The following is a 23,387-nucleotide window of genomic DNA, read 5'->3' as shown; positions in this document are numbered from 1 at the left end:
TGTACAATTCAACTGTGGAGGGGGGGTGGGGGGACAAAGTTAGCAGAGGGTTTGTGAATTATGCAGTCATGTGTTATTTAGGCTTAAGTTCAGAGAAGACAGAGGACTAAGCTGTGGTTCTCCAAGACTTACTCTACCTGGGATCTGCTTATAAAGTGCAAGAATATTGTATCAGTTGACACTGAACACGTTTATATATATGTTTTTGTTTTAATCCTTGAGCATACAGAAATATTGCTATTTATTCATAAACATAACACATAGCAGCACTCTTACAAAGCCATAGGAAGCAGCTCTGTGATTCACTTGCTTACTACTCTGCATGTTAGTCCCTATCCTTTACTTTACTTTGATTTATATCCCGCCCTCCCCACCGAGGCAGGCTCAGGGCGGCTCACAGCATAAAACCACAGCATCCTTGTACCCCACTCTCTGCAGCCTCTGCTTTTTCTCACTAACCAGAGGGAAATTAGTCTGCTTGCTTTCTCTTCAGCCATCCACATGCTTTGGGAGCAGCTGCTGATGCTGTTGGCATTCTCTGCAAGACAGGCAATGTTCTTCATACTGGGATTGGAGATGTGCCCTGTCCTTCAGACCCAAAGTGGTCTCCTTCCTTTTTCTTGACTGTATCTGTGCCTTTCAAGCTGCAGCCAGAGTGGTCAGCATCCAAATCAGCTTCACGGAGGGGTGAGGAAGGGTCTTTGCATGAGATATCCAAGCTGGAACACTGCAGTTGCTATAGCAACTGCAGTGCCTCAACCCAGTCTTGGGAAGGCCATCCCTCCTCTCAGGAGACAGCCATATCTTCAAGGTCCAGCTGAGATGCTGTAATCACCACGGTAACAACAGTGCATCCTGGTGGGTTTCACTGGAAGGCCCAGAATGTCTCCCTGGAGGAGTTCCTACAAGACGCCTGGCCCTCCCAATAAAACCTGCTGCAGAACTTGCAATTAGTTTAGTAGAAGTAGGGATTAATGGACATATGTTTTAGATTGGTTTAAATCACTCCTTATGGACAGGGCTCAAAGAGTCCCTGCGGGTGTTCAGTTGTCTCCAATCTGGCACCTGCCTTGTGGGATCTGCAAAGTTCAGTCATATCCCCCATGCTGTTCAATCTCAAAGTACAGGCCTGTTTTTGCATGGTATTGGAAGCAAAACAGTGCTCCCAAAATCTCGAACTGAATAGAGAAATTCAAATAAATTTATGTTAATTTAAAATTTACAAAGAGGAAACTGTCTCCTCCAACTTGAATCTCTAAGGATTAACTGGATAACTCAGCAATATATGGAATAGGCTATATGCTGAATATGTTTATGATTTCTTAAATACATTTTTTAAAAACTAAAGGTCTTAAAGGAAATCATTTGTGGTATTGAAGTATGTTGCCTTCAATATGCAGATGACCAGGGATGGGCACAGACTGGTTTAATTCATGGTCCAAGCTACCACGTATAAAATCCTTCACTGCGCTGGTTCTACATAGCTGCAGGACTACTTCTCCTGTTATGTTCCACAGGAAGAGCAACAACTGTGTACGCAAATAATTCTACTACTACAGATATAGATATTCAAACATGTAAATTTATAAATATATTAGAAAACTGCTGCCTTAAGGATAAGAGGAACACAGAGGACCCCCAAAAAGTTCTCACAACTCCAAATAAGTGAACACAGTCACCGTTTCAAATGAAACAATCCTCCAATAATCCAAAATGCAGTAAATTCAAAAGTCCATCATTAATCCCAGGAAATCAATCAAAAGGGGAGTGTAATCTGTTGTAGACCAAACGCATAAATCCATGCTCTCTCAATGTGTTTCCCAGCTAATTATTCCCGTGTTTCAGGGCTCTTCCTTACAGTCAAGACTTTGTTAAGAGTTTCAAGTAACAGGTTCCAATCCAGCCACACTCAAAAGTGGTCTACAACAGACCACACTCCCCACTTGATTGATTTCCTGGAATTAAAGATAGACTTTTGAATTTACTGCACTTTGGATCATTGGAGGACTGTTTCATTTGAAATGGTGATTATGTTCACTCATTTGGAGTTGTGAGAACTTTATTTGGGTCCTCTAAGTTCTTCTTATCCTTTATGATGCGATTTCCTAAAATATTTATAAATTTACATGTTTGAATATCTATATCTGTAGTAGTACAGTTATTTGTGTACAATGTTGTTGCTGTTCTGCTGACTTTGTACTGTGTTTCTGCTTTTGTTCTATGTTCCACAGCAACAGCAATGCTCATCTGAGCAAAACCTTCTGAAGATGTCACCCTGCAAACAGAAAAAAACCCAGCAACTGCTCATTCCCATGCCTTCTCTGTGGTGGTTCCCACATTATGGAATGCATTGAAACTTTCAGGGTGGCCCCCTCACTTCGATCATTTTGTAGAAGCTGCAAATCCAAAAGGTACAGGAGGGCATTCTCTTAAAGAGATCAGAACCAGTGGTTCAGCTCAGGAAGTTGCTCCTATAAGGGACAGCAGTAGAGTATGTTGCAATGTTTATTGTACATACACAAATGCAATGATGCAGACAAAGCAGAGAAGCAGACAACTTTAAATGGAGAGAATTAGAAACTTGAAGTTGATCTCAAGTATGACAGGAACTCATTGTAAAGGCTTAAGATTGGTTGTTACAGTAAGTGCTTTCACACATGCCAAATAATACACTTTGCAACTGGGTTTTATTATGTAAAATGGAAAAAAATCCACTTGCAAATGGTCACTGTGTGAAAACACCCAGTCAGTTGACATCAGAGGGTTAATTCTTACTCCCAGGGGCATTCTGTCTGTCCCTGACTCAAGGGAACACCATACTGTAAGTAAAAAACAATGCAATTCTATTCGTAGTTACTCCAGTCTAAGCCCACAGATGTCAGGTCTGCATAGGATTGTGCTGTAAGTCCATTGCCTTAAAGCAAGTAGAGACTTGGGCAAAGGATACCATCTTTCCCAGGGCCACCAGGAACAAACAGGTCTCCCCATGCTATGGGTCTGAATTCCTCACCACCCTGACCAAGTTACAATACAGGAAAAAGTGCGTGAGCAACTCAAGTGCATAAGGGCATCGTTCCGCCAAGGCCTCTGTTGCCATTTAAATTGCGGAAATGGGAGATAAGGAGCCCTTTGCACAAGTCTTGACTTGGACATACATCACAGTTGTCAGCTCAACAATTCAAAATATGGCAACATGGTCTAAAAACTTCTAACTTCTATATGGCCTAACTTCTAAAAAACTAGTTGCTAACCAGGGACTTGAGAACAAGAAGCATGATCACCACGGTGAGCCAGAACAGTCATTATTATTAAAGGTTTAACTGAACAGAATGGAGATGGGAAATCTGGCAGGTGCCCCACAAAATATAACTTACCGGTGAATCTGTGCCATCGATAACACTTTGTATCAGTCGCTTCAGCTCACTGAGAGCAGTGCGTAGACTGCCGGCTGGCACGTCTTTGGCGGATGAGGTTTCTGAAGATTCGTCCATAGAAGAGTCTGTGGAGACTGCAGAATCTGCACTGTCGTTCCCTCTGAGGTGTGTGCACAAGTATCTGACCTGGCAATAAGCTTCCCAGAGCTGGAGTCTCAGCTGCAAAAAGAGAACCCAGGCTACTCTGTGGTCATCTCAGTGTGCCTTGTTTTTAGGAAATGATTCAGTATTCCAAAAATTGAGGTTAACACTGTGTCTGCAGGGCTTATATGCATGAGAACATAAAAGCTTCCTTCTGGCTTTGGTATGAGAAAGTCTTTTAACTGGAGAAGCCTAGGGTGGATTCTAACAATCTATATGTAAGCAAGCATGTGCTCTACAACTAAAGTGTAAACTAGATGGAACAATTTTTAATTAGTTGGATCTGGGTTTCCCTGAGCAAATGCTCTTACCATCAGCCATATGCTGCTGGGATCTCATTTCCCATTCATGTGGGGCCCTAATTCAGATATTGACCGCAGAACAGGGGGGAGGGGCTTCCGTTTTCCCCTCTGCATAATTTTCCCAACCCAAAACAGCCCCAGAAGGGTGCTTTTGCCCCACTGGGAAAGTATGCAAACTGGAGAAAGGGCACATAATTTAGTAGATTCAGGTGGGTAGCCATGTTGGTTGGAAGCAGCAGAACAAAGTTTGAGTCCAGTGATACCTTTAAGACAAATTTATTCTAGGTATAAGCTTTTGTGTATATGCACTCTTTCTTCAGAAGTGTGCATACATATGAAAGCTTATACATAGAATAAAACTTTATTGGTCTTAAAGACGCCACTGGACTCAAATTTTGTTCCACAGAATGTAATAGGCAGCTTCTTAACAATCGCAGGAGTCTCTCCCTCTTTTTTAAAACCCAGTTTCTGGCCTTTATGGTTACAAAAGTATATTTGAAGCATATATGAGCTATGCCTGTTGAAATCTAAGGGATGGCAACCTAAGATCTGACTTCCAAACATCAGAAGCAAAGCTTTTGTGCCCCATATAGGTCTCAGTTGCACTCTGTCAATAACACTGAAAAAATTACATTAAATAGTAAAAAAGACATTATTTTAAAACAGCAAAAAGCAATAATTGAAGTTTGCACAATTGATACAAATAATGAAACTTAGGTTTCTTAATACAAGGTTGATTTACCCTTAGTGCAGAGTTCTTTAATTTACTTTAGCACAGAGCATATATGATACCAAGAATGGAATACAAAAATGAGTGGACACAGAACTTATTTGATTTTGAGACTCTCTGGGAGAAACCATCAATTTTCTTGCAATTCAACAAATTGTTGAAAAAAATCTGCAGTTGCACTCCTTGTTCCCCTGGAACATGGAGAGCTTCAGGTTGAAATAAACACAATACATTAAAAATTTATTTCATTGAATGTCAAATGTCATCAAAATGCAGCTTTTCATGCCACAAAAAAATGCTTGTGGTGACTGGGGAACTTAACCCTGCTTACTTATTATCTGTTGTACAGCTGTTCATAGAACAGAGTTTCTCTCCAGGAATAAAAGAAGTGGAAAAAAGGGGAGACAGTGGGGTAGAGGAGATACTACCTTCATCTCCTGGTCCTTACAGAAGTGGAAGGCTACAAAAATCAAGCCAAAACTAATCTCTTTGCCAACATCCAACATCTGGCAAAGTCCCTGTTTTACTAATCAAATTTCAAATACAAAATCTTACTTCAAAATATAAAATCTGAGTACTTTAGATTTGTTAGTATCCCTTTCATTGTCCTGAAATATGGGACCTTATAAGCCATCCCCTGTCAAACACTGTTTAATCCTATGACACCAACAGATACTAAATGCCATTATACACCAGCCGCCCAATACTGTCAAACTATCTATGCTAAATTACCACATACCAACCATCAGGGCTTTTTTTGTAGCATGGACTCTTTTGCATATTAGGCCACACACCCCTGATGTAGCCAATCCTCCAAGAGCTTACAGGGCTCTTAGTACAGGGCCTACTGTAAGCTCCAGGAGGATTGGCTACATCAGGTATGTGGCCTAATATGCAAAGGAGTTCCTGCTACAAAAAAAAGCCCTGCCAACCATCAAATACTGCCAAATAGAACTTACTGAAATCAAATATCACAGAATGTCAAGTTCAGACTTCTAATATTTGGCAGTGCTTTTCTTATTTGGAGAATACTCAGTGTAAAAATGTGCACAGCAGAGTTCTTTGGCAGTAAATTAACTTTAACTACACCACTTCCACTAATCTGTATAGAACCTACAGCCCACTGGAGCCTGGAGTTTTGATACCTGTTCTCTCTCTTGCTCCAGCTCCTCGGCCTCCATGCTTTGTTCAATCTCTGACAGCAAGGACGTGCTGGTCGAGTTGAAATTTTGGAGGCTTCTCTCCTCACTGAGCTCCTCCACTTTTAGCTGCAGCTGCCGATATGACAGTCTCACCTCCTGGAGTTCCATCTGGCTCTGATGAAACTGCCATAGGAAATTATCGGACAAACACCAAAAAAGAAACAAAAAGGAGAGATTAGCAAATCCAACCGATGATTGCATTGCTTCCTTCCACAAAAGGAAGAAGTACTGATTGCTCAGTCTAACCTAAAAGTCACACCCCTTCACAAAGAAACAACAGCGTCTATATCACTTCCCTGATCCATACAACAGCATGCTAGGCATTAAACAAATGTTGGTAGCAACTTAGCAGGGGGTCTACAAATCAGATTTAGACCCTGCATTCTGAGTTCTGAAAACAACCACAGACAATCTGGTTAGTCATTGTCTCCCCAGGAAACCAACTATAGCATGGGAAGAGTCAGGGCCAAGGGATCTCTAACTGAAAACTCAGTATCCTTTCTGTCAGAGATCACAAGTAGGGTTGCCAGGTCTGTGTTGGAAAATACTTGGGAGACTCTGGGGGTGGATCTGGGAGAGGGTGGGGGTGAGGCCTCAGCATGATACAGTGCCATAGAGTCCAGCCTTCAAAGCAGCCATTTTCTCCAGGGGAGCTCATCTCTGCCAGCTGGGGATAAGTTGTAAAAGCGGGAAATCTCCAGGCTCCACCATAGGGTTGCCAAGTCCAATTCAAGAACTATCTGGGGACTTTGGGGGTGGAGCCGGGAGACTTTGGGGGTGGAGCCAGGAGCAAGGGTGTGACAAGCATAACTGAATTCCAAAGGGAGTTCAGGCCATCACATTTAAAAGGACTGCACACCTTTTAAATGCCTTCCTTTCATAGGAAATAATGAAGGATAGGGGCACGTTCTTTTGAAGCTCATAGAATTGGACCCCCTGGTCCAATCTTTTTGAAACTTGGGGGGGGGGGTATTTCGGGGAGAGGTACTGGATGCTATACCAAAAATTTGGTGCCGCTACCTCAGAAAATAGCCCCCCAGAGCCCTAGATACCCGCAGATCAATTCTCCATTATTTTCTATGGAAATAAATCTCCATAGGGAATACCAGAGCTCCCAGCAGACATTTCCCTCCCCTCCCCCCGCTTTCTGCTGACCCTGAAGCGGGGGGAGGGCCTCCAAACCGGAGGATCCCTTGCCCCCACCTGGGGATTGGCAACCCTACTCAGGGGACAGGCTGGTCTTCCCTTGCTGAGTTGGAAGTGGTGCAAGTTATAGGGTCACCAGCCTCCAGGTCCAGGAGGTGCCTGGAGAGCTCCTGGAATTACAACATTTCCAGAGTTTACAAGGCTTTTTTTTTTTAAGCTCTTGGAGGATTGGTTACATCAGGAGCATGTAGCCTAATATGCAAAGGAGCTCCTGCCTGAATTCCACCCCTGCCCCTAATATCACCATTGTTTTGCACAGGACTTTTTTTGTAGAAAAAGCCCAGCAGGAGCTCCTTTGCATATTAAGCCACATCCCCTGATACCAAGCCAGCCAGAACTGTGTTCTCGTTTGTTCCTGCTCAAAAAAAGCCCTGGTAGTACTAATCACTGGGTTTGTTGTGGTTGTGAAATAAGGAACAGGGGTGTGTGGACTGGGTAGGTGGTTTCAGAAGCGGAGTTCCTGGGTAAGTCTAGGCATACAGCGTGAATTCATCAAGGACCACAGCTAGTAAAGTAGAATTAATGCTACCAACTAGGCCCTGTGTGTTAATCCATTCTTAAGGATTTAATTATAGCTCTAGGCATGTACAAATGAAACTGTTCCTGCAGCGTGCTTTGCCTCCCCTTTGCTGCATATCAACCCAGCCCACAATTTCCTTGGAAACTGATAAAAGTACTGGCTTCATTCTCTTTGCCAGCCTCTGCTGTTTTCTCACCAAGATAGCATATTAGTTCTCTCTCACCCTCTGTTTTCTTTCCTTCCACACAGTTTACCAGTTGTGTTCCATTCCATTAGATGCAAATAATACAGTATTCCAGATCACCTACTTTGGGCATTTTGATAGTAGGATATCAGTGTAATGTCTATACTGCAAGCTTGCATTGGTTTTATACCAATTCAATGCCCAGTTTTCCCACAATGAATCCTGGGGATTAGGGTTGCTCGGTCCCCTTGCTGTCATGGTGGGGGGATTTGGGGGGCATTCTGAGGGTGGGTGGGACATGGCACACAATATCCCCGATGCAATGTCACTCAAAAGTGACATCATCATGTTGGCACGGTTGCACACAGTGCTCTGGTTCTTGGGCAAAACTCTATGGGTTTTTGTCTTCAAAACCATAGAGTTTGCCCAAAACAGAATATCGTTGTGTGACGTCCCTGTTTGGGGATGGAGTTTGGGGCCTGGAGATCTCCCGCTTTTAAAACTGATCTCCAGACTCCACCTGGCAGAGATCAACTCCCCCGGAGGAAATGGCTGATTTGAAGGCTGGACTCTATGTCATTGTACCATGCTAAGGCCCCTCCCCTTCCCAAACCCTGCCCTCTCCCGATGTACCCCCAAAGTCTCCAGTTGTTTTCCAACACAGACCTGACAACCCTATCTCAAGGGTTAAGGTGTATAGTAATGAACCTAGTTAGGGTTGCCAATCCCCAGGTGGGACAACAATATATATAACTCAATCGTTATAGTGACAAATTACTATGTAATAAAGTGTGTATACAAAATATAAGTCATGAAATTTCTTCCACAAGGAGTCCTGATGTGCAGGCTGTCGACTTTAAAAAGTCCTGCTTCGATTGTCACTCTTCCAGCAAAGGGTGCTCCATAAATTTTCAAAAAAGACGTCCCCATTCAACGCCGCTCACTATTGATCTTTCCAGTGCGTTGCTTACTGCTAAATGTTTTTTTAAGATCATGTGGGAATGTAACTTCTCCAGGAGGATTCCAAATTGACATAATGCTCTAAGGCGGCTCAAGGCATCCTTCATTATTTCCAATGGAGGGAAGGCATTTAAAAGGTGTGTGGTCCCTTTAGATGTGATGGCCAGAACTCCCTTTGGAGTTCAGTTATGCTTGTCACAACCCTTCTCCTGGCTCCACCCCCAAAGTCTCTTGGCTCCACCCCAAAGTCTCCTGGCTCCACCCCCAAAGCTCCCAGATATTTATTGAATTGGACTTGGCAACCCTACCCCAGAGAGATGTACATTCCTGTGTACGACTCACTACTTTTCCCTGGCCCTGTGACTTCCCTTCCTCTGTATTTTCTCTATATCTTCCCCCTGCCTTATTTTGTTGGGTCTTGCTTTCATTTAATCAGGAGCATGTTTTGAAGTTTAATTATTACAAGCCACTTTGGGAGAAATTAGTGCAATAAAAATATAATAAATAAAGTTTCTCCCTACTAAACGCTGCCCTGCACAAAGTTACTTGGAAAAATTATTATGGACTGTGGTCTAGTTTTCTGTGTATAGCTTGCTGAAACTAGGATCCTACGACAGAATTTTGCATAATTTAATGTGTCGTGTTGATACATGCTTTGTTTCAGTTCTGTTTTTATACTTCTGGTTGGTCCTACAACCCTAATCCTATTGCACTGTTTATTGAATGTCCCATCCTTCAGTGATATTGACTCGCTCTATGTAATTCGCCTTGAGTCACAGTGAGAAAGAAGGACTATAAATAATATAAATTAAATTTTAAAATCTGGCAGAACAAGTGTCCAGCCCCAGAAATCTTTCAAATTGGGCTAACTCCACCTCTATATCCTATCATGATAAGAGATCAAGGGTTGCTTTTGCTGAACAAGATAAAAAGCTAATCTAATCAAACATTCTGTTTCCAACATCAGCCAGCAAGATTCCTCTGAACACTCACAAGCTGCCCATCATAAAGCATGGATTTTCTTTGTCCCCAGCATCTGGTGAAAGATGCAGATTTCTGGAAATCCCCAGCGGCTGAGAGGGTTCGATTTGGATTTGCATCATCCCAGATGCAATCAGAAAGAAAAGGCATTTAAACCACTGAGCCACACCAAAGGGATTATGTTGCAGACCCCCTACTGGCTTGCAGCTTGTGGGACTGAGATATTTCTAGGGGACTTGTCTTCAAGACTGTATGAGGCTCACATGCATTACACAACTGCTTCACTTCATTATTGGAACTGAATCCTGACAAGAGGGAGGAAATGCTGGTTGGGATGGCTGTGGTCTTGAAGGACATTGTGCTTCCCACTTCTGATGGGGTCACCTATCCTGCTATGCTCTGCCATGACAACATTACTCATCCGAACAAAGCCTTCTGAAAGTGCCACCATGCAAATGGGTAAGATCACTTCATGTGAGCATTCAGTGGTGGCTTCCCCCTTGCAGAAAGTCTTGCTTGAGGAAGACAAGAAGGCTCCCATACTTCTATCTTTCATAGAATGTTTAGGAGAAGAACATATTTAGAAAGGGAATAAAACTGCAGTAGAACACTCCAGGAGGGCAGCTTTATATAATGTTTACTCCAACTGAATAGGTTCCCCCCTCAGATATACTATAAAAAGGGTTCATCTTATATGTGCATACAAGTTACAGTTACATCTAGTAATTTAAAACAAATTGTTACAATAACTTTTTTGGAGGGTCATCTTACATTTAATGTCATCTTCCTTTTGAGTAAATACTGTAACCAAGTAGGATAGTAATTATTATCATTGGTATCACCTTGCTTTACTGTGTTGTCATATCCCCTGCGATTCTGCTTTCTGCATTATCTATAGTCAGGGCCGGTGCTACCGTTAGGCAGCTGTAGGTGGCTGCCAAGAGTGCAGAGCCGGGCAAAGGGTTCCGGCTGGGGAAAAGGGTGCCGGTTTGGGCCCTCTCACCTCCCTTGCTTCCAAGTGGATGGAAACAGCCAGCTCGGAAGCAAAAGTGAGGCTCCTGGTCTCCGCATGTGTGTCCCCGCTGCCTGTCATCGCTCTGTCTTCACATCACAGACAAGAAAGGCAAAGCAGTGGCGGGCAGTGATGGCACGTACGTGGAGACCAGGAGCCTCGCTGCCACTGAGCTCATCCTCGCCAGTGCTGGTGGGGGGCAGCAACTGTGCCCCGCTCACAGCCTCACTCAGACCCCCCACGGGGGGGGGGGCACAGTGGTGCGGGCAGCCTGGGGTGGTAAAACCCCCAGCACCGCCCCAGTCTACAGCAAGGTTCCCTAGCCCTTTTTGAGCCTGTGGACACCTTTAGAATTCTGATAGAAGGCTGTGAAAGCAACAACAAAATGGCTGCTGCAGGAGGTAAAGCCAATCACACAATTTCAGGGTGTAAAGGGCATGCATTACTGTCATAGTAATTCTTTAACATTTAAGGCAAAAGCTCTGCTTAATAGGATCTAGGGTTGCCAAGTCCGACTCAAGAAATATCTGGTGACTTTGGGGGTGGAGCCAAGAGACTTTGGTGATGAAGCCAGGAGCCAGGGAGTAACAAGCACAATTGAACTCCAAATGGAGTTCTGGCAATCACATTTAAAGGGACCATGCTCCTTTTAAATGCCTTCTTTCCATTGGAAATAATGGAGAATATGGGCACCTCCTTTGGGGGCTCATAGAATTGGACCCCCTTTCCAATCTTTTTGAAACTTGGGGGGTGTTTGAGGAGAGGCACTGGATGCTATGCTAAAATTTTGGTGCCTTTACCTAAAAAACAGCCCCTCTGGAGCCCCATATACCAATGGATCAATTCTCCATTACACCCTATGGAAATCAATCTCCATAGGGTATAAAGAAGTGCCCAGCAAACATTTCCCTCCCCACCACTTTCTGATAACCTTGAAGCTGGGGGAGGGCCTCCAAACTGGGGGATCCCCTGCCCCCAACTGGGGATTGGCAACCCTAATAGGATGCCTTTTAATTGGCATAGGTCATAGAATCATAGAGTTGGAAAGGATCTCCAAGGTCATCTAGTCCAACTCCCTTCACCATGCAGGCAATTCCCAAGTACCTCCCCACCTACACACACAGTGACCAATGCTCTCTCTAAATTGTGGAGTCTTGTGAGCAAAAATTCAGCTTTGTGAGCTACTGAGTTGTGAGCAAGCAATTTGGTTACTGCATAAATTAGTTGTTCTGGGGCCATCCTTCCTGAGTGAGGACAAAAATGTTCATGCCAGAGGCTAAAAAAAAGCTGTAAGCTAGCTCACACTAACACTGCCAGTGTCCCCTGCTCCAAGCCCAGAAGATGGCAAAAAGGTAATCAGAAGTCCTGCTGGACACAAACCTCACCTGGGCCTGCTCCCTTTCCAACATCACATGGCAAAAACCAAGAAAGGTGTTAACAGGTGCCATATTGCACACAGACACCATGTTGGGATCTCTAATACCTTGCCTTAGGCAGTTCACTGTTGATATTGTTTTCTCATTCTGTAATCCTACATTTATACCATTGTTCATTGATTACTTTATGCTACCTGATTGCATGGTTTTAATAGGCTGATTGCGCTGTTTTGTGTTCCGTAATACATCTTGAGTCTCAGACAGAAAGGCGGGCTATAGATAAATAAAAACTAAATTGCAGCAATTTCCACAGATCTCACATACGGTATATGAGAAGCCCCATGCCTGTATCTTTTGTAAACATGTCATTTTGTCCTTGGTAAGAGTGACAGTTCCTAATGCATGCAGGTTAAAAAATATTTTGGAACAGTAGCAACTAAAATCTAGGGCTATGTGAGTGCCATGATTTCAAGGAAAACTCAAATAGCTCCAGAATGTACAGGCTACAGAATTCAGAAACTTGGCTTTCTTGGTTGTTTGTTTTTTAATATCAAGTTTCTAGCCCTCATGGCTAGAAAGATATGTCTGCAAAGCGTGTGAGCACTGCCTGGTGAAATCTGAGAAGCCAGAAGTGCATAAAAATAAGGCACCCAGTAGATGTGGGGTGGAGGCAATAGGGTTCTGAACCTTTCCACACACACACACACAAACACACCACAATCTAACTAGAACAAATGGTGCACAGTAGTAAATTATATACATGGGAAATATGCACCATGGATAATTCATATAGGGTCCAGATTCTTCTTGGCATAGAATGTAGATTGTCTGGGTGATTTAGGAGCTTTTTAAATTGCCAAGTGTGATCACTGGCAGATGGATACTATCACATTTGCCTGTTTAGTCATTAGCGATTCAGCATAAGAGACTAGTAAACTTCATAAATTCCCTTAAAGGTCATTGTTAAACCTAGAGAATGAGGATGCTGAAAAAAGTTGCTGACACAATGAATTGTGCTGCACAGAATCTCATCAAGTTGCTAACCCTCATGACTGTGGAGGTAAATTGAGGGAGGGGTATAGACAGCCTGCAAAAGACAACTGTATTTGTCCATTCTCTGTGTGGCTACTTGTTCCTCCTGACTTCAAGTTATGCCTAAATGACAGCTCTACAGCTTTCCCGGTAACTTGACTGAGAACCAATATCTGAAAAATCAAGATTTACATAGCACAACTTCCAATTTTTTCTGGCTATGCCCCAAGGAAAGGAAAGAACAGCTGGAAAGTGTGCCACCCATCTTCACCTGCTCACCTTAAAGTTGTAGCTAGACAGGTCCTTAGTGAAGAGTGCACACCCTATGGCTCAAACCTGCCCCATGGCTGCATGTTACATGGGAAGATCAACAGTGACAAGCAAGCGATCTTTCAGGAAAGCTGGTTTCTATCACTGACCTCACCGTGAAATCCCATGGAACATAATCTGAAAGGCACTTAAAGAAGATCAACCTATATAACAGCAAACCCAGGCCAGCTAGATTTGCAGCCCATCCCACATCACACCAGCTCCCCAACATGGATGCTTGTATTATAGATATATTGCAAGTACATGTGTAGTGAGCAGCTTATACAGGGAATGATCAGATGAGAATGAAAAAAGGATGATGAGGAATTCTAGTTGTTAGGGAGATAGGATAATGCGGGCTGGGGGGTGGGGGTGAGTGACTGATAAGGGAAAGTGACAGTTGGGGACTTGCAGGAGAGGAAAGGATGCTCCTGGCCAAGAAGGAACTCTCTGAAGAAGTTGTGAAGAGAATAAGAATAATATTGAGCAAACCACTACGACCCAGACAGTGTGGACTACATAGTTAAGAAATGGGACCCCTTAAGATGAATAAATGACCAAGCAAGGAGTAAGCTGAGAGGCCAAGGCTGACCAGGAGTATATGAACAGCTGATAAAGTAAAAAGTGGCAGACAGAAGACCTTCAAAGTTCAAAAAAAGCCAACTTGAAGTGATGGTAGAATAAGACTGTCAACTCCGTTCTATTGTACGTGCACAAATATGGATTTGGATTTTGAAAGGAAACTGTTATTTAAATATATACCTAAATAAGCACATCATTGTATTTAATTGTTAAGTTAAGTAAATAATGTTTATCCAATCATTTTGTTTTAATATCCTTAAATAAATCCTGGCCTTATGTCACTAAAATACATTATATATATGCATTGGGCTGCCACAACTCACACTGACAGGGTTTGAGCACTCACCATCAAAATAATATAAACCCAACAAAAATAATTCACTCTTGACAACTTCACACTTTGTGTTTCTAGGTTTATACTGAAATTCATAATGTTCCTTTAAGACTGAGGATCACCTACAGTTCCAAAGAGCCCTATTGTGCAGATAGCTGAAGCTCCATATTGTCTTTTTTTTTAATGGTGATTTAGTAGCCCTGCTTTTGGAAACATTTCTTCCAGCTCCTTTTGCTTCTCACCAAACCCCCTTTGCCCCTTCTGCATTTCTTTCTTCCTTACCTGCATGTCCTTCTCATGGCTTTGTCGTTCCAAGATTAACACTCGGTCTTGAAGCTCCTCCACCGTTCCCTGAAGGAGATTATTTTCCTCCATCATGGCACTGAGGCGACGCTCTAACTCTTGCTTCCTATCTGTAAGCATCTTGATCTGGGAGGAGGAGAAAAAACAAAAGGAACCCCCAAATAAGCCACAGTTGAGACTTCTCAATCTGAAGATGAAATTTTAGTTATAAGAAAGATGGAGAAAAATTGGTGAGAGCCTGCACCTGATAGCTGGCACGACTTGGAACGCAGGAAGAAAGTAAAAGAAACTTGCCTGGAGAGGAGTGGGAGGAAACTCTAGAGAGCTGGAATGTGTGTTGCCAGGCAAAGGAGAGGGAGGGAAGGAGAGGAAAAGTCAGACCACTGTGTTCTCTGGAATTCCCAAGAGATAAAGCCAAGAAAGGACGCCCTGCCCCTCTTTCAGTCTGCTAAAGGATCACCTTGCTACACATCAGAATTCAAAGGTTGTGCAATACACAGGTTGACTATTTCCACAGTGGACCTTTTAAGCGAATGAGGGGAACTGGGAAACTCCATGCTTTCACATGTAAAACACAATTACCTTGCTAGATTTTATAATCTAATTCTGTCTCCAACAAGTTGCCTTCAGAAGTTCACAAACAGAACCATAAAGGTAATTTTTTTACCTTTGGTATCCAAAGGTATAATGCTTCTGTAAGTGGAGGTTCCATTTAGGTGCTACATCCCAGTGCCATTGGTAAACATTCATGATTTCATTTTCAAATGCTAAATGTTTTATGGAGGAATGCCATAAACTATTTTGGAGGGGATTTTAAAGGAAGGATGGGACAAATTCTTGAGGACAGTTTGTTTTAGAGCCGTTAGAGGCCATGATCACATCCTGTGGCAGCGAATTCAGTGATTAAATTATACTTTGTATGGAGGACTTCATTTCATCCGTCTCAGACTACTGCCAATTAACTTTGCTGAGTAACCCCAAGTTCTGCAGTTTTATTTTTAACTGAAGTAATTACTTCTCTGGTAACCAATTTGCTTTCTCCACAAAATGCAATTACTCCTTAGTTGAATTCTTCATTTACTCCTCCTACTGGGGATGACGCTCACATACAACAATGCTCCAAGTAAGGGTAAATGAAGAGGGTTACATTTGATAAGGATGCTTTTGAAAGGAATGAAGGAGTTAATCTGTTCACATTTTCCCTTTGCCATCTGGATGTTCAGAAATCGTACTGGATCATTCAGGAATAACTAAAGCAAATTTCTTACCAAACTGCCACTAGGGAAGTTCAAAGGGTAGCCTTTTTGGTCTGTAATGAAACAGCTAGATTTGAGCCCAGTAGCACCTTACAGACCAACAAAATGTGTGGGTATAAATGTTTGAGAGCCAAAGCTCCCTAAGCTTATACCCCCCACATTTTGTTGGTCTCTAAGGTACTTCTGGACTTGGATTTAAATGTACCACTACAGAAATATGTGAGTCCTGGAGACTGCCTGTAGCAGCTGATTAAGACACCAAAGCAGCAATTCCCTAACATTAGAAAGCCAAGGCACACTTCACCCTAAATTAAAATGGGAGGCTTTACTCCTTTAGCCAAAAAGGCATACTTTTAGAGTATACCTGCCCTCACAACAGACCATCCCTTTTTCTGCAGAATTCGCTGATCTGGGCTTGGCTCCTGACTGAGCAAACTCAAAGCAATGCAAAACATGGATGGGCACCCACCTCTACATTTCTTTAGTCAGATCACCTGGTGATGCTGTAGAAAGAGCATCTTTCATTATTTAATTAGCTGATATTTATTTTTTTTATGGATCACTAGCAGTTTTCTCATGATATATCAGTGTGACCAGGTGCACAGAATTAATGCACAAAGAACTGCCCTGTACAGATTTTCATAAAACCATCTAAAAACAACAGGCAAGTTTTGCTGTGTATGAAAGGTCAGAACTGACGTTAAGAATAGACCTAAAATTTTCTGGGCAATTGCTGCTACAACCCCTTTACCAGCTGCTCAGCTTCTAAGATCTTTTTCTCCCACTAGTAAAGGTACTGTAAGCACCAAGCCGATTTTCTTCCAACAAAGGGAGTGGTATGGGGAGAAGTGAAATTTACAACTTTCCGGGGTTACCCAATACCTATGCAGGGTTTTTTTCTCATGTCATACCCCACCTCTCCCCAGTGCATAATTATTTTTAGCAGATAAATACTAAATAACCAGATATTATCCACACTAGAATGTGCAAAACTGATTTTTTCAGGAGTGCTTTTTTATAAGCAGAGCAGAGTTGCAGTATAACTCCAGGAGAGTTCTTTTTATAAAGAAATAGGACTGTAGTCCACTGGCAATATCTAGTGTATATCTCATCTTGCTTTCACTGCATCATTTTCTACTTTTGTAATCTAATTTCTGCAGATAATACGGTAACATTGCGCAAAAGTTACAGATAACAGGGTAGCACTGTACAAAACTTTGATTCACAAAGTTACTCGGATAAATTATTAGGGACTTTGGTCTATACTCTTGTGTATGGTTTGATGCACATTGGCTCCTACCATGTGATTTTCCATGATAAAATGTGTCATGTTAACCATTTGCTTTGCTTCAGTTCTGTTTGTTAAATCTCTGGTTGATTCTACAACCCAAACCCTATTTCATTGTTTACTGAATGTCCCATCCTTTTGATCATATTGACTCGCTCTGAGTAATCTGCCTTGAGTCACAGTGGGAAAGACAGACTATAAATAATGTACATAAATTGTTTATTGTAGGTCATGCCTGAGACATTCTTTAAATCCTTGTCTTACTGCACAATTTATTGGATGTCTTATGCTGTTTGATTGAATTGTTTTTATACTCGGGAATCCACTTTGAGTCTCAGTGAGAAAGGAGGGTTACAAATGAAGTAAGAAAATAAACTAATAATGCATTATGTCTGATGTAATAGATGCCATGTTTCTAATATGCATGCTAAAATCAAGCACACCTTGTCAATGTACGCATAAAAAGTCGCCAAATCCCCTTGCACACCAGCCAAGACAAAGGCTTATGAGGAAGGCAGTGACCCAAAAAGGCCAGAGACACATGAACAGCATGACAAGTGAGGCATGCAAGATGGGAGCCGATGGACATGCACTTCAAATCCAGTGAAAGCTTCTGTACTTACTTCAAGGATTTGCTGCTCCACAATCAAGTAAAGAGGGAACAGGGAAGGGGGAAAAATGGGACAAGTCACAGTTGGTGAAGGAAACATGAAATTGACATACATACTTCAGGAAACAATACTTCTAAAGTCAGAACTTTACCCCTACTCCTTCAGACACTGACTTGTAAAATTGACATTCCATGTGTAAGCAGGGTTGCCAGGTCTGTGTCAGCAAATACCTGGAGACTTTGGGGGTGAATCCAGGAGAGGGTGAGGTTTGGGGAGGGAAGGGGCCTCAGCATGGTACAATGCCACAGAGTCCACCCTTCAAAGCAGCTGTTTTCTCCAGAAGAGCTGATCTCTGCCAGCTGGAGAGCAGTTGTAAAAGCAGGAGATTCCCAGGCCCTACTTGGAGGCTGGCAACCCTTGTAAAAGCCCTTGTTATTTATGACTGACAGTGAACACGTGAAGCTGAAAAATTCAGAGATTATGCTTTAGTCCACTCTGGGCAACAGCGGTTCTCCAAGGTAGAAGTATCCCAGTTCTACAGCCCATAATCTCTTTTTAACTACAGATGCCACCAATTGAACCCTTGACCTTCTATATGTGAAGCAGTGCTCTGCACATGGAATTAACACTAGTGCTAGACTACATATGTCACTATATCTTTTTGTTTCTATTGCATTATTCTCTGATTTTGTGATCCAGTTTTATTATATTGTTTGTTGTTCTTCATATACTGTTTTATTGCATTGTCCTCCAGTCTCCTAATCCTCCTTTTACACATTTCAACACATGTACTCTAATTCTACAATCCAGCTGTATTGCATTGTCTATTGTATGGGGTACATAGTGCTTAATACACCGTTTTAATACACCATTTTAAACTATGCAGTCTGCTTTGAGTCCGAATGAGAAAGGTGGACCGTAACTGATCTAAATAAATTGCTCATCAGCAATTAAACTTCAGAATGAAGTGCTATTCAGCTTTTCCCTGAGGAACCAGTGACACAGGGTTAGATCCTACCAGCTTTCCAGCTGGGAAAACAGCAATGAGAGGCCCCTTTTGACCATAAAAGGGGTCATGGTTCCAGATGGACAGAAAGCATGCGGGATGAGAGCTGTGAGCGGGAAGAGAATTGAGCAAGACTGAGCAGAAATGCTTGTGGAATCCAAGCCACAGTCATTTCCAGATCACCTGGACACAACAAACAGAAGCTCATTTGCTCCTTATTGATTGCTGTAGTATATAGCTAGCTGCACCCAAAGAGTCCAGTGGCAGTGTGGACCCTTCCCTCCCACCAGATACATTTTGCTCACCATGTCCAAGTATCACCTCTAAGCGTTTGTGCATAAATGAAAACTTGAGCAGAATTCCATTCTTTCTTACAAGCAAAGCTGTGGATAACTTTGACTCTAGTTGGTAGTGCACAGAAGGTTTTGCTACAGTGCTTAGCTGGATGGGAAAAGGGACTACAGAATGAACAGACACAGGGTTTACAGGGAGTTTGGATCAGAATTCAGGGCCTTTAATGTAAATGAAGCCACCAAGGAAAACAGCTGAATGAAGTATACACTTTTCTCTCCCATTCATATCTACCCAGCTTCTCGTTTCTTTGCTTTCAGCAAATACTACCTTTTTGTACATTTAAGTTTCTTTTCCCCAGACATGAGATCTAGAAACATGAATAATGAAGTACTTATCATGACAATTCTGTCAAGGGGTCAGAATTCCAATTCTAGACCCTCAAACCCAAAAAAGCAAGTTCTGAGCCTACTCAATTCAGCACAATCAAGTTGCAACACTTTTCTTGGACCCTATCACTGTAGGTAAGGGAATGTGCAGGGAAACATTCAGACTTGCAATCCTAAACCTGCAGCCTGATGTGGTACATTCCAGGAAGGGCTTAACCACTTGACTCACCTAAACATATCCACTGGCCCCAGCCTGCACCAATGGCATTGTCATTTCCAGTCCCTTTGGGAAAGTGGACTCACCTCAGCTTGAAGACTTTCAAGTCGTACTATATGCTGGCTGGTTGATGATTTCTTCTCCCTGAAGTCCTCTTGGAGGACATGAACCTGCATAGACAGTTGTCTTTCCACCTCAGATGCCTACAAACCAGAAGGTATCAGAACATTAACATATAAGATGGTTAACACTTACAGAAGAAAGAGCCTCACAGTTGGTTTCTTTCCCTACCATTTATAAGCATTAGGAAGGGCACAAACTGTATTTTTGCAATTTGTTTTTCCTTGCTGAACCATGAACTGGAAGGTTGGTTTGTGAACCGAACCAGTTCATAGTGGTTTGTGGCCCCTGCTTTCTGCTCCCTGCTGCTTTTTGCAAAGAGCAGAAAGCAGGAGTTTCCCCGTGGAAAGTGGCAGGGAGCAGAAAGCAGGGGTTATCCCTATGAAAGTAGTGGGGAGCAGAATGCAGGGGTTTAAATGGTTCTGAGCCACTCAGCTGTTTTTTGTAAGAGCAGAAAGCAGGAACCATTTAAACCTCTGTTTTCTGCTCTTAATGAACCACCACAAACTACCTTAAAATTAATGGAAGTTCATGGTGGCTCTTCAGTTCATGAACTGGCCAAAATTCATCACAAACTTATGCTCATGAGCCTGCTCATGCCCATCCTTAATAAGCATTATCCCCCTTATAAGCATCATGCAGGTATCATTTTTCTTTTTCAGAAAATAAGAAGTTCTTTTTTCAGAAGCTATGACACCAACTAGAATCATATCTTTAAGATGTTGAAAGAACATCCTTGCTGGCTCGGAAGATTTCTACATTAGCATGCCATTGAACTCTAGACAAAATTGTCTAGAGTCAAGGTACCCACATTTACTTTAAAAAGAATTATATCTATCTTTTCATTCAACTGCCTCAAGGCACCACACAACATTTCACATCTACCCAGTGAGCTTTATGGCCAAGTGGGAATTTGAACAAAATTATCCCAAGTTGCGGTCTAACTCTAACAGCTTCTCTACACCACTCTTCAAGACACATCCAAGGAAAAAATAAGTTTGCAGCCTGTGCATGTTTTTTGCCTCTATTTCAGTACTATCCCCTACACAGTTTTTAACTGACGAAGAAAGAGCACTGCATTTCCACCTCACAAACTCAGCGCTTTGATCCACTAATAATTATTTCATGATCCAATCCACACTCACATCAGGCTCCCCCACTGTAATCCATTCTGACTCCACTCACTAAGACCACTTCCCTGGGACTGGAGTTCCATTTTCAGTGTGTGTTTCCTCAAATATCTTAAGCTGGCCCCTTTCTGCCAGCACATCCATGGATAAAAACAAGATTACTACTACTTTCTCGATGGATAGGGTCACCAGCTCTGGGCTGGGAAATTCCTGAAGATTTCGGAGGTGGAGCCTGGAGAGAGTGGAGTTTGGGGAGGGGAAGAACCTCAGCAGGGTATAATGCCATAGACTCCACCCTCCAAAGCTGCCATTTTCTCTGGGGGAACTTATCTCGGTTGCTTGGAGATAAAATGTAATAGCAGGAGATCTCCAGGTGCCACCTGGAGGTTGGCAACCCTATCAGAGGAGATGGAGCTTAGAAAGCAGGACTCTACCACCCCCCAGCCCTTCAAACCACATAATGTTATTCCTCAGGAGGACCACTGCTCGGTTCAGTGATTCTCCACAGTGAGCAACAAAGGTCACAATTAAGTGGGTGTATGTGCTAGCTGTCAACAGCACAAACCCTCTTTCCTTTAAGAAGTGAAAAGCTCAATGGGTAACTAATCTGGGTTAATAGCTATCACTACTGTGAGATATTAAAAAGACAAATCCATCTAAAAGGCAGCCTTTGAACCTTACAGAGAATCTCTCCCTTGCCACAGTATAAAGTGATACCCCACTCAGGGTGCTCTCCACAAGAAAGCAGCCATTTTGGCCTCTGGTGTATCATTAAAGGTTTTAATTCTGACCTTCTCTGTTGTTTTTTTTCTCCACTCACTAAGGAGAAAAAAACATAAAAGCAATACAGTTTTTCCTTAAGCAGACATATAAATGGATCAGATCTGAAGCATATGTGCCTTTGATTATGAACGTTTTGATTTGTTTGCCTACAAATTGTCACAATCATACCAGCTAAAATATCTAAAGCTTTTAATTTTCTTTTACAATAAATCAGAATCTCCCCTCCAAAAAAAAAAAGCTACAATCCAAGGTTATTTTAAGCCAAAAGAGCCTGTGCAGGGGGATATATGGATAAGCTATCCTGGCAGAGAGCAGATCAGAAGCATCACACCAATTATCCCTGCAAGGCAACTATGGACATAACAACTACATTTAAGTTTCCCAGCTTTCCGCAAGAGAATCCAACTTTCTCTGCATTGCAAGCTCAGACTTGGCTACACTGAGAAAAATGTTTTGCTTTGAGTCGCTATAAAGCTGATCTCAACAAGATAAAATGGATATTCATGTGCAGCCAAGATACTGTATGTTAAAAACAGAAACTAAAGGATAGAGGAATTGGTTCCAGTTATTTGTAAAATGCTCTAGAATCCTCCCATAGGAAATCATTATAGTTCTCCTCTGCAAAATGTAAAAATAGATCCTGGTTAGAGCCAAGGGCATAATGTGCCAGCAACTGTAAATGAGATACACTAGATGCAGAGAGAGAGAGAACACAACCACTTCTGGGGGGAAGGAATCACATTTATAAGTTTTGCCTGCTGTGTATTTTGAAGTTGTTATGGCAAATCACAATATTAATAGCTTTATATAATAATATGAATGCTATAAATTACTTCGCACATATTGGGCACCTCCAGATGATAATGGTTTTGCAGGGGAAATGCACAATGGGTGCTCCATGATCCAAAGGCACTGTTTCTTCGGGTGCTGTCATTGCTTATCATCAACGGCAACACTAATCCGAAGGTGCTCATAAACAGCATTTTTCAGATTCACAAGTAAGCCACCCTCTGCTTTGCTATGACAGCACATATGTTACTGTGAGCCCCTCTCCCCCTTAAAAATTCTTTACCCACCAGCAAACACAATGGAATCTTACAGCAACTTACCAACAAATAAAATACACAAACTTCACTCTGAAACAAAACTTCTATTCTACAAAAGCTGAGAAATCTTCCTGTAAAAATCCAGCCAAATTAGAAGCCAGAAGTTCTGAATAAATAAATGAATAATAAGAGGACAAATGCCCTGAAGAGCAAGAGGGGGAAGTCCAATTCCACCTCCCATCAAACGGAGTTTCACAAGCAGGGTGTAAACACACACACAGATAGAAAAGTACTCCTTGTAACCTGCCTTCTTTTAGAGTCCAAGCAAGGGCACCCTGAAAACAGACTCCTCAGTTGATCTTCAAGTACAGGAAGAAAACATACCAGAAAAGATGGTCCTTCGGATATGCAGGACCCAGGCCACGGGGGGGGGGGGGGGGGGCTTTTAAGGTCAAAGCAGGACTTTGAATTGATCTCAGAAATTAATTGCTACCCAGTTAATTCCTTTAAGGATCAGTGTTCTGCTGTCCCTATTGAAGGGCACCAATTAAGAGGCTGCTTCCTGCATTCCAGACCAGTTCCACTGCATTGAATGCTCTTCAAAAGACAGCCACAAGTAGAACACATTACAGTAATCCAATA

At 42.4% G+C, this 23,387-nt stretch overlaps 1 protein-coding gene across 2 annotated transcripts in view; it reads right to left on the bottom strand.

The window, feature by feature from the left end:
* Window positions 1-23,387, bottom strand: part of BICDL1 (BICD family like cargo adaptor 1) — a 77,234-nt gene that overhangs the window by 17,578 nt on the left and 36,269 nt on the right. For both annotated transcript variants that reach the window (XR_009555951.1, XM_060249031.1), the window contains exons 3-6: window positions 19,753-19,869; window positions 14,588-14,734; window positions 5,753-5,932; window positions 3,375-3,593 (exon numbers count right to left, since the gene is read on the bottom strand). Coding sequence is in view for 1 of the 2 variants with exons in the window: in XM_060249031.1 (XP_060105014.1) it covers window positions 3,375-3,593; window positions 5,753-5,932; window positions 14,588-14,734; window positions 19,753-19,869 (663 nt within the window). In the remaining variant the exon portion in view is untranslated. The remainder of the gene's footprint in view (window positions 1-3,374; window positions 3,594-5,752; window positions 5,933-14,587; window positions 14,735-19,752; window positions 19,870-23,387) is intronic.

The sequence above is a fragment of the Heteronotia binoei genome, chromosome 11 (assembly GCF_032191835.1).
Source record: "Heteronotia binoei isolate CCM8104 ecotype False Entrance Well chromosome 11, APGP_CSIRO_Hbin_v1, whole genome shotgun sequence".
Taxonomy (NCBI): domain Eukaryota; kingdom Metazoa; phylum Chordata; class Lepidosauria; order Squamata; family Gekkonidae; genus Heteronotia; species Heteronotia binoei.
Note: the sequence above shows the minus strand (reverse complement) of the source record. Positions and strands in the feature narration are given on the sequence as shown.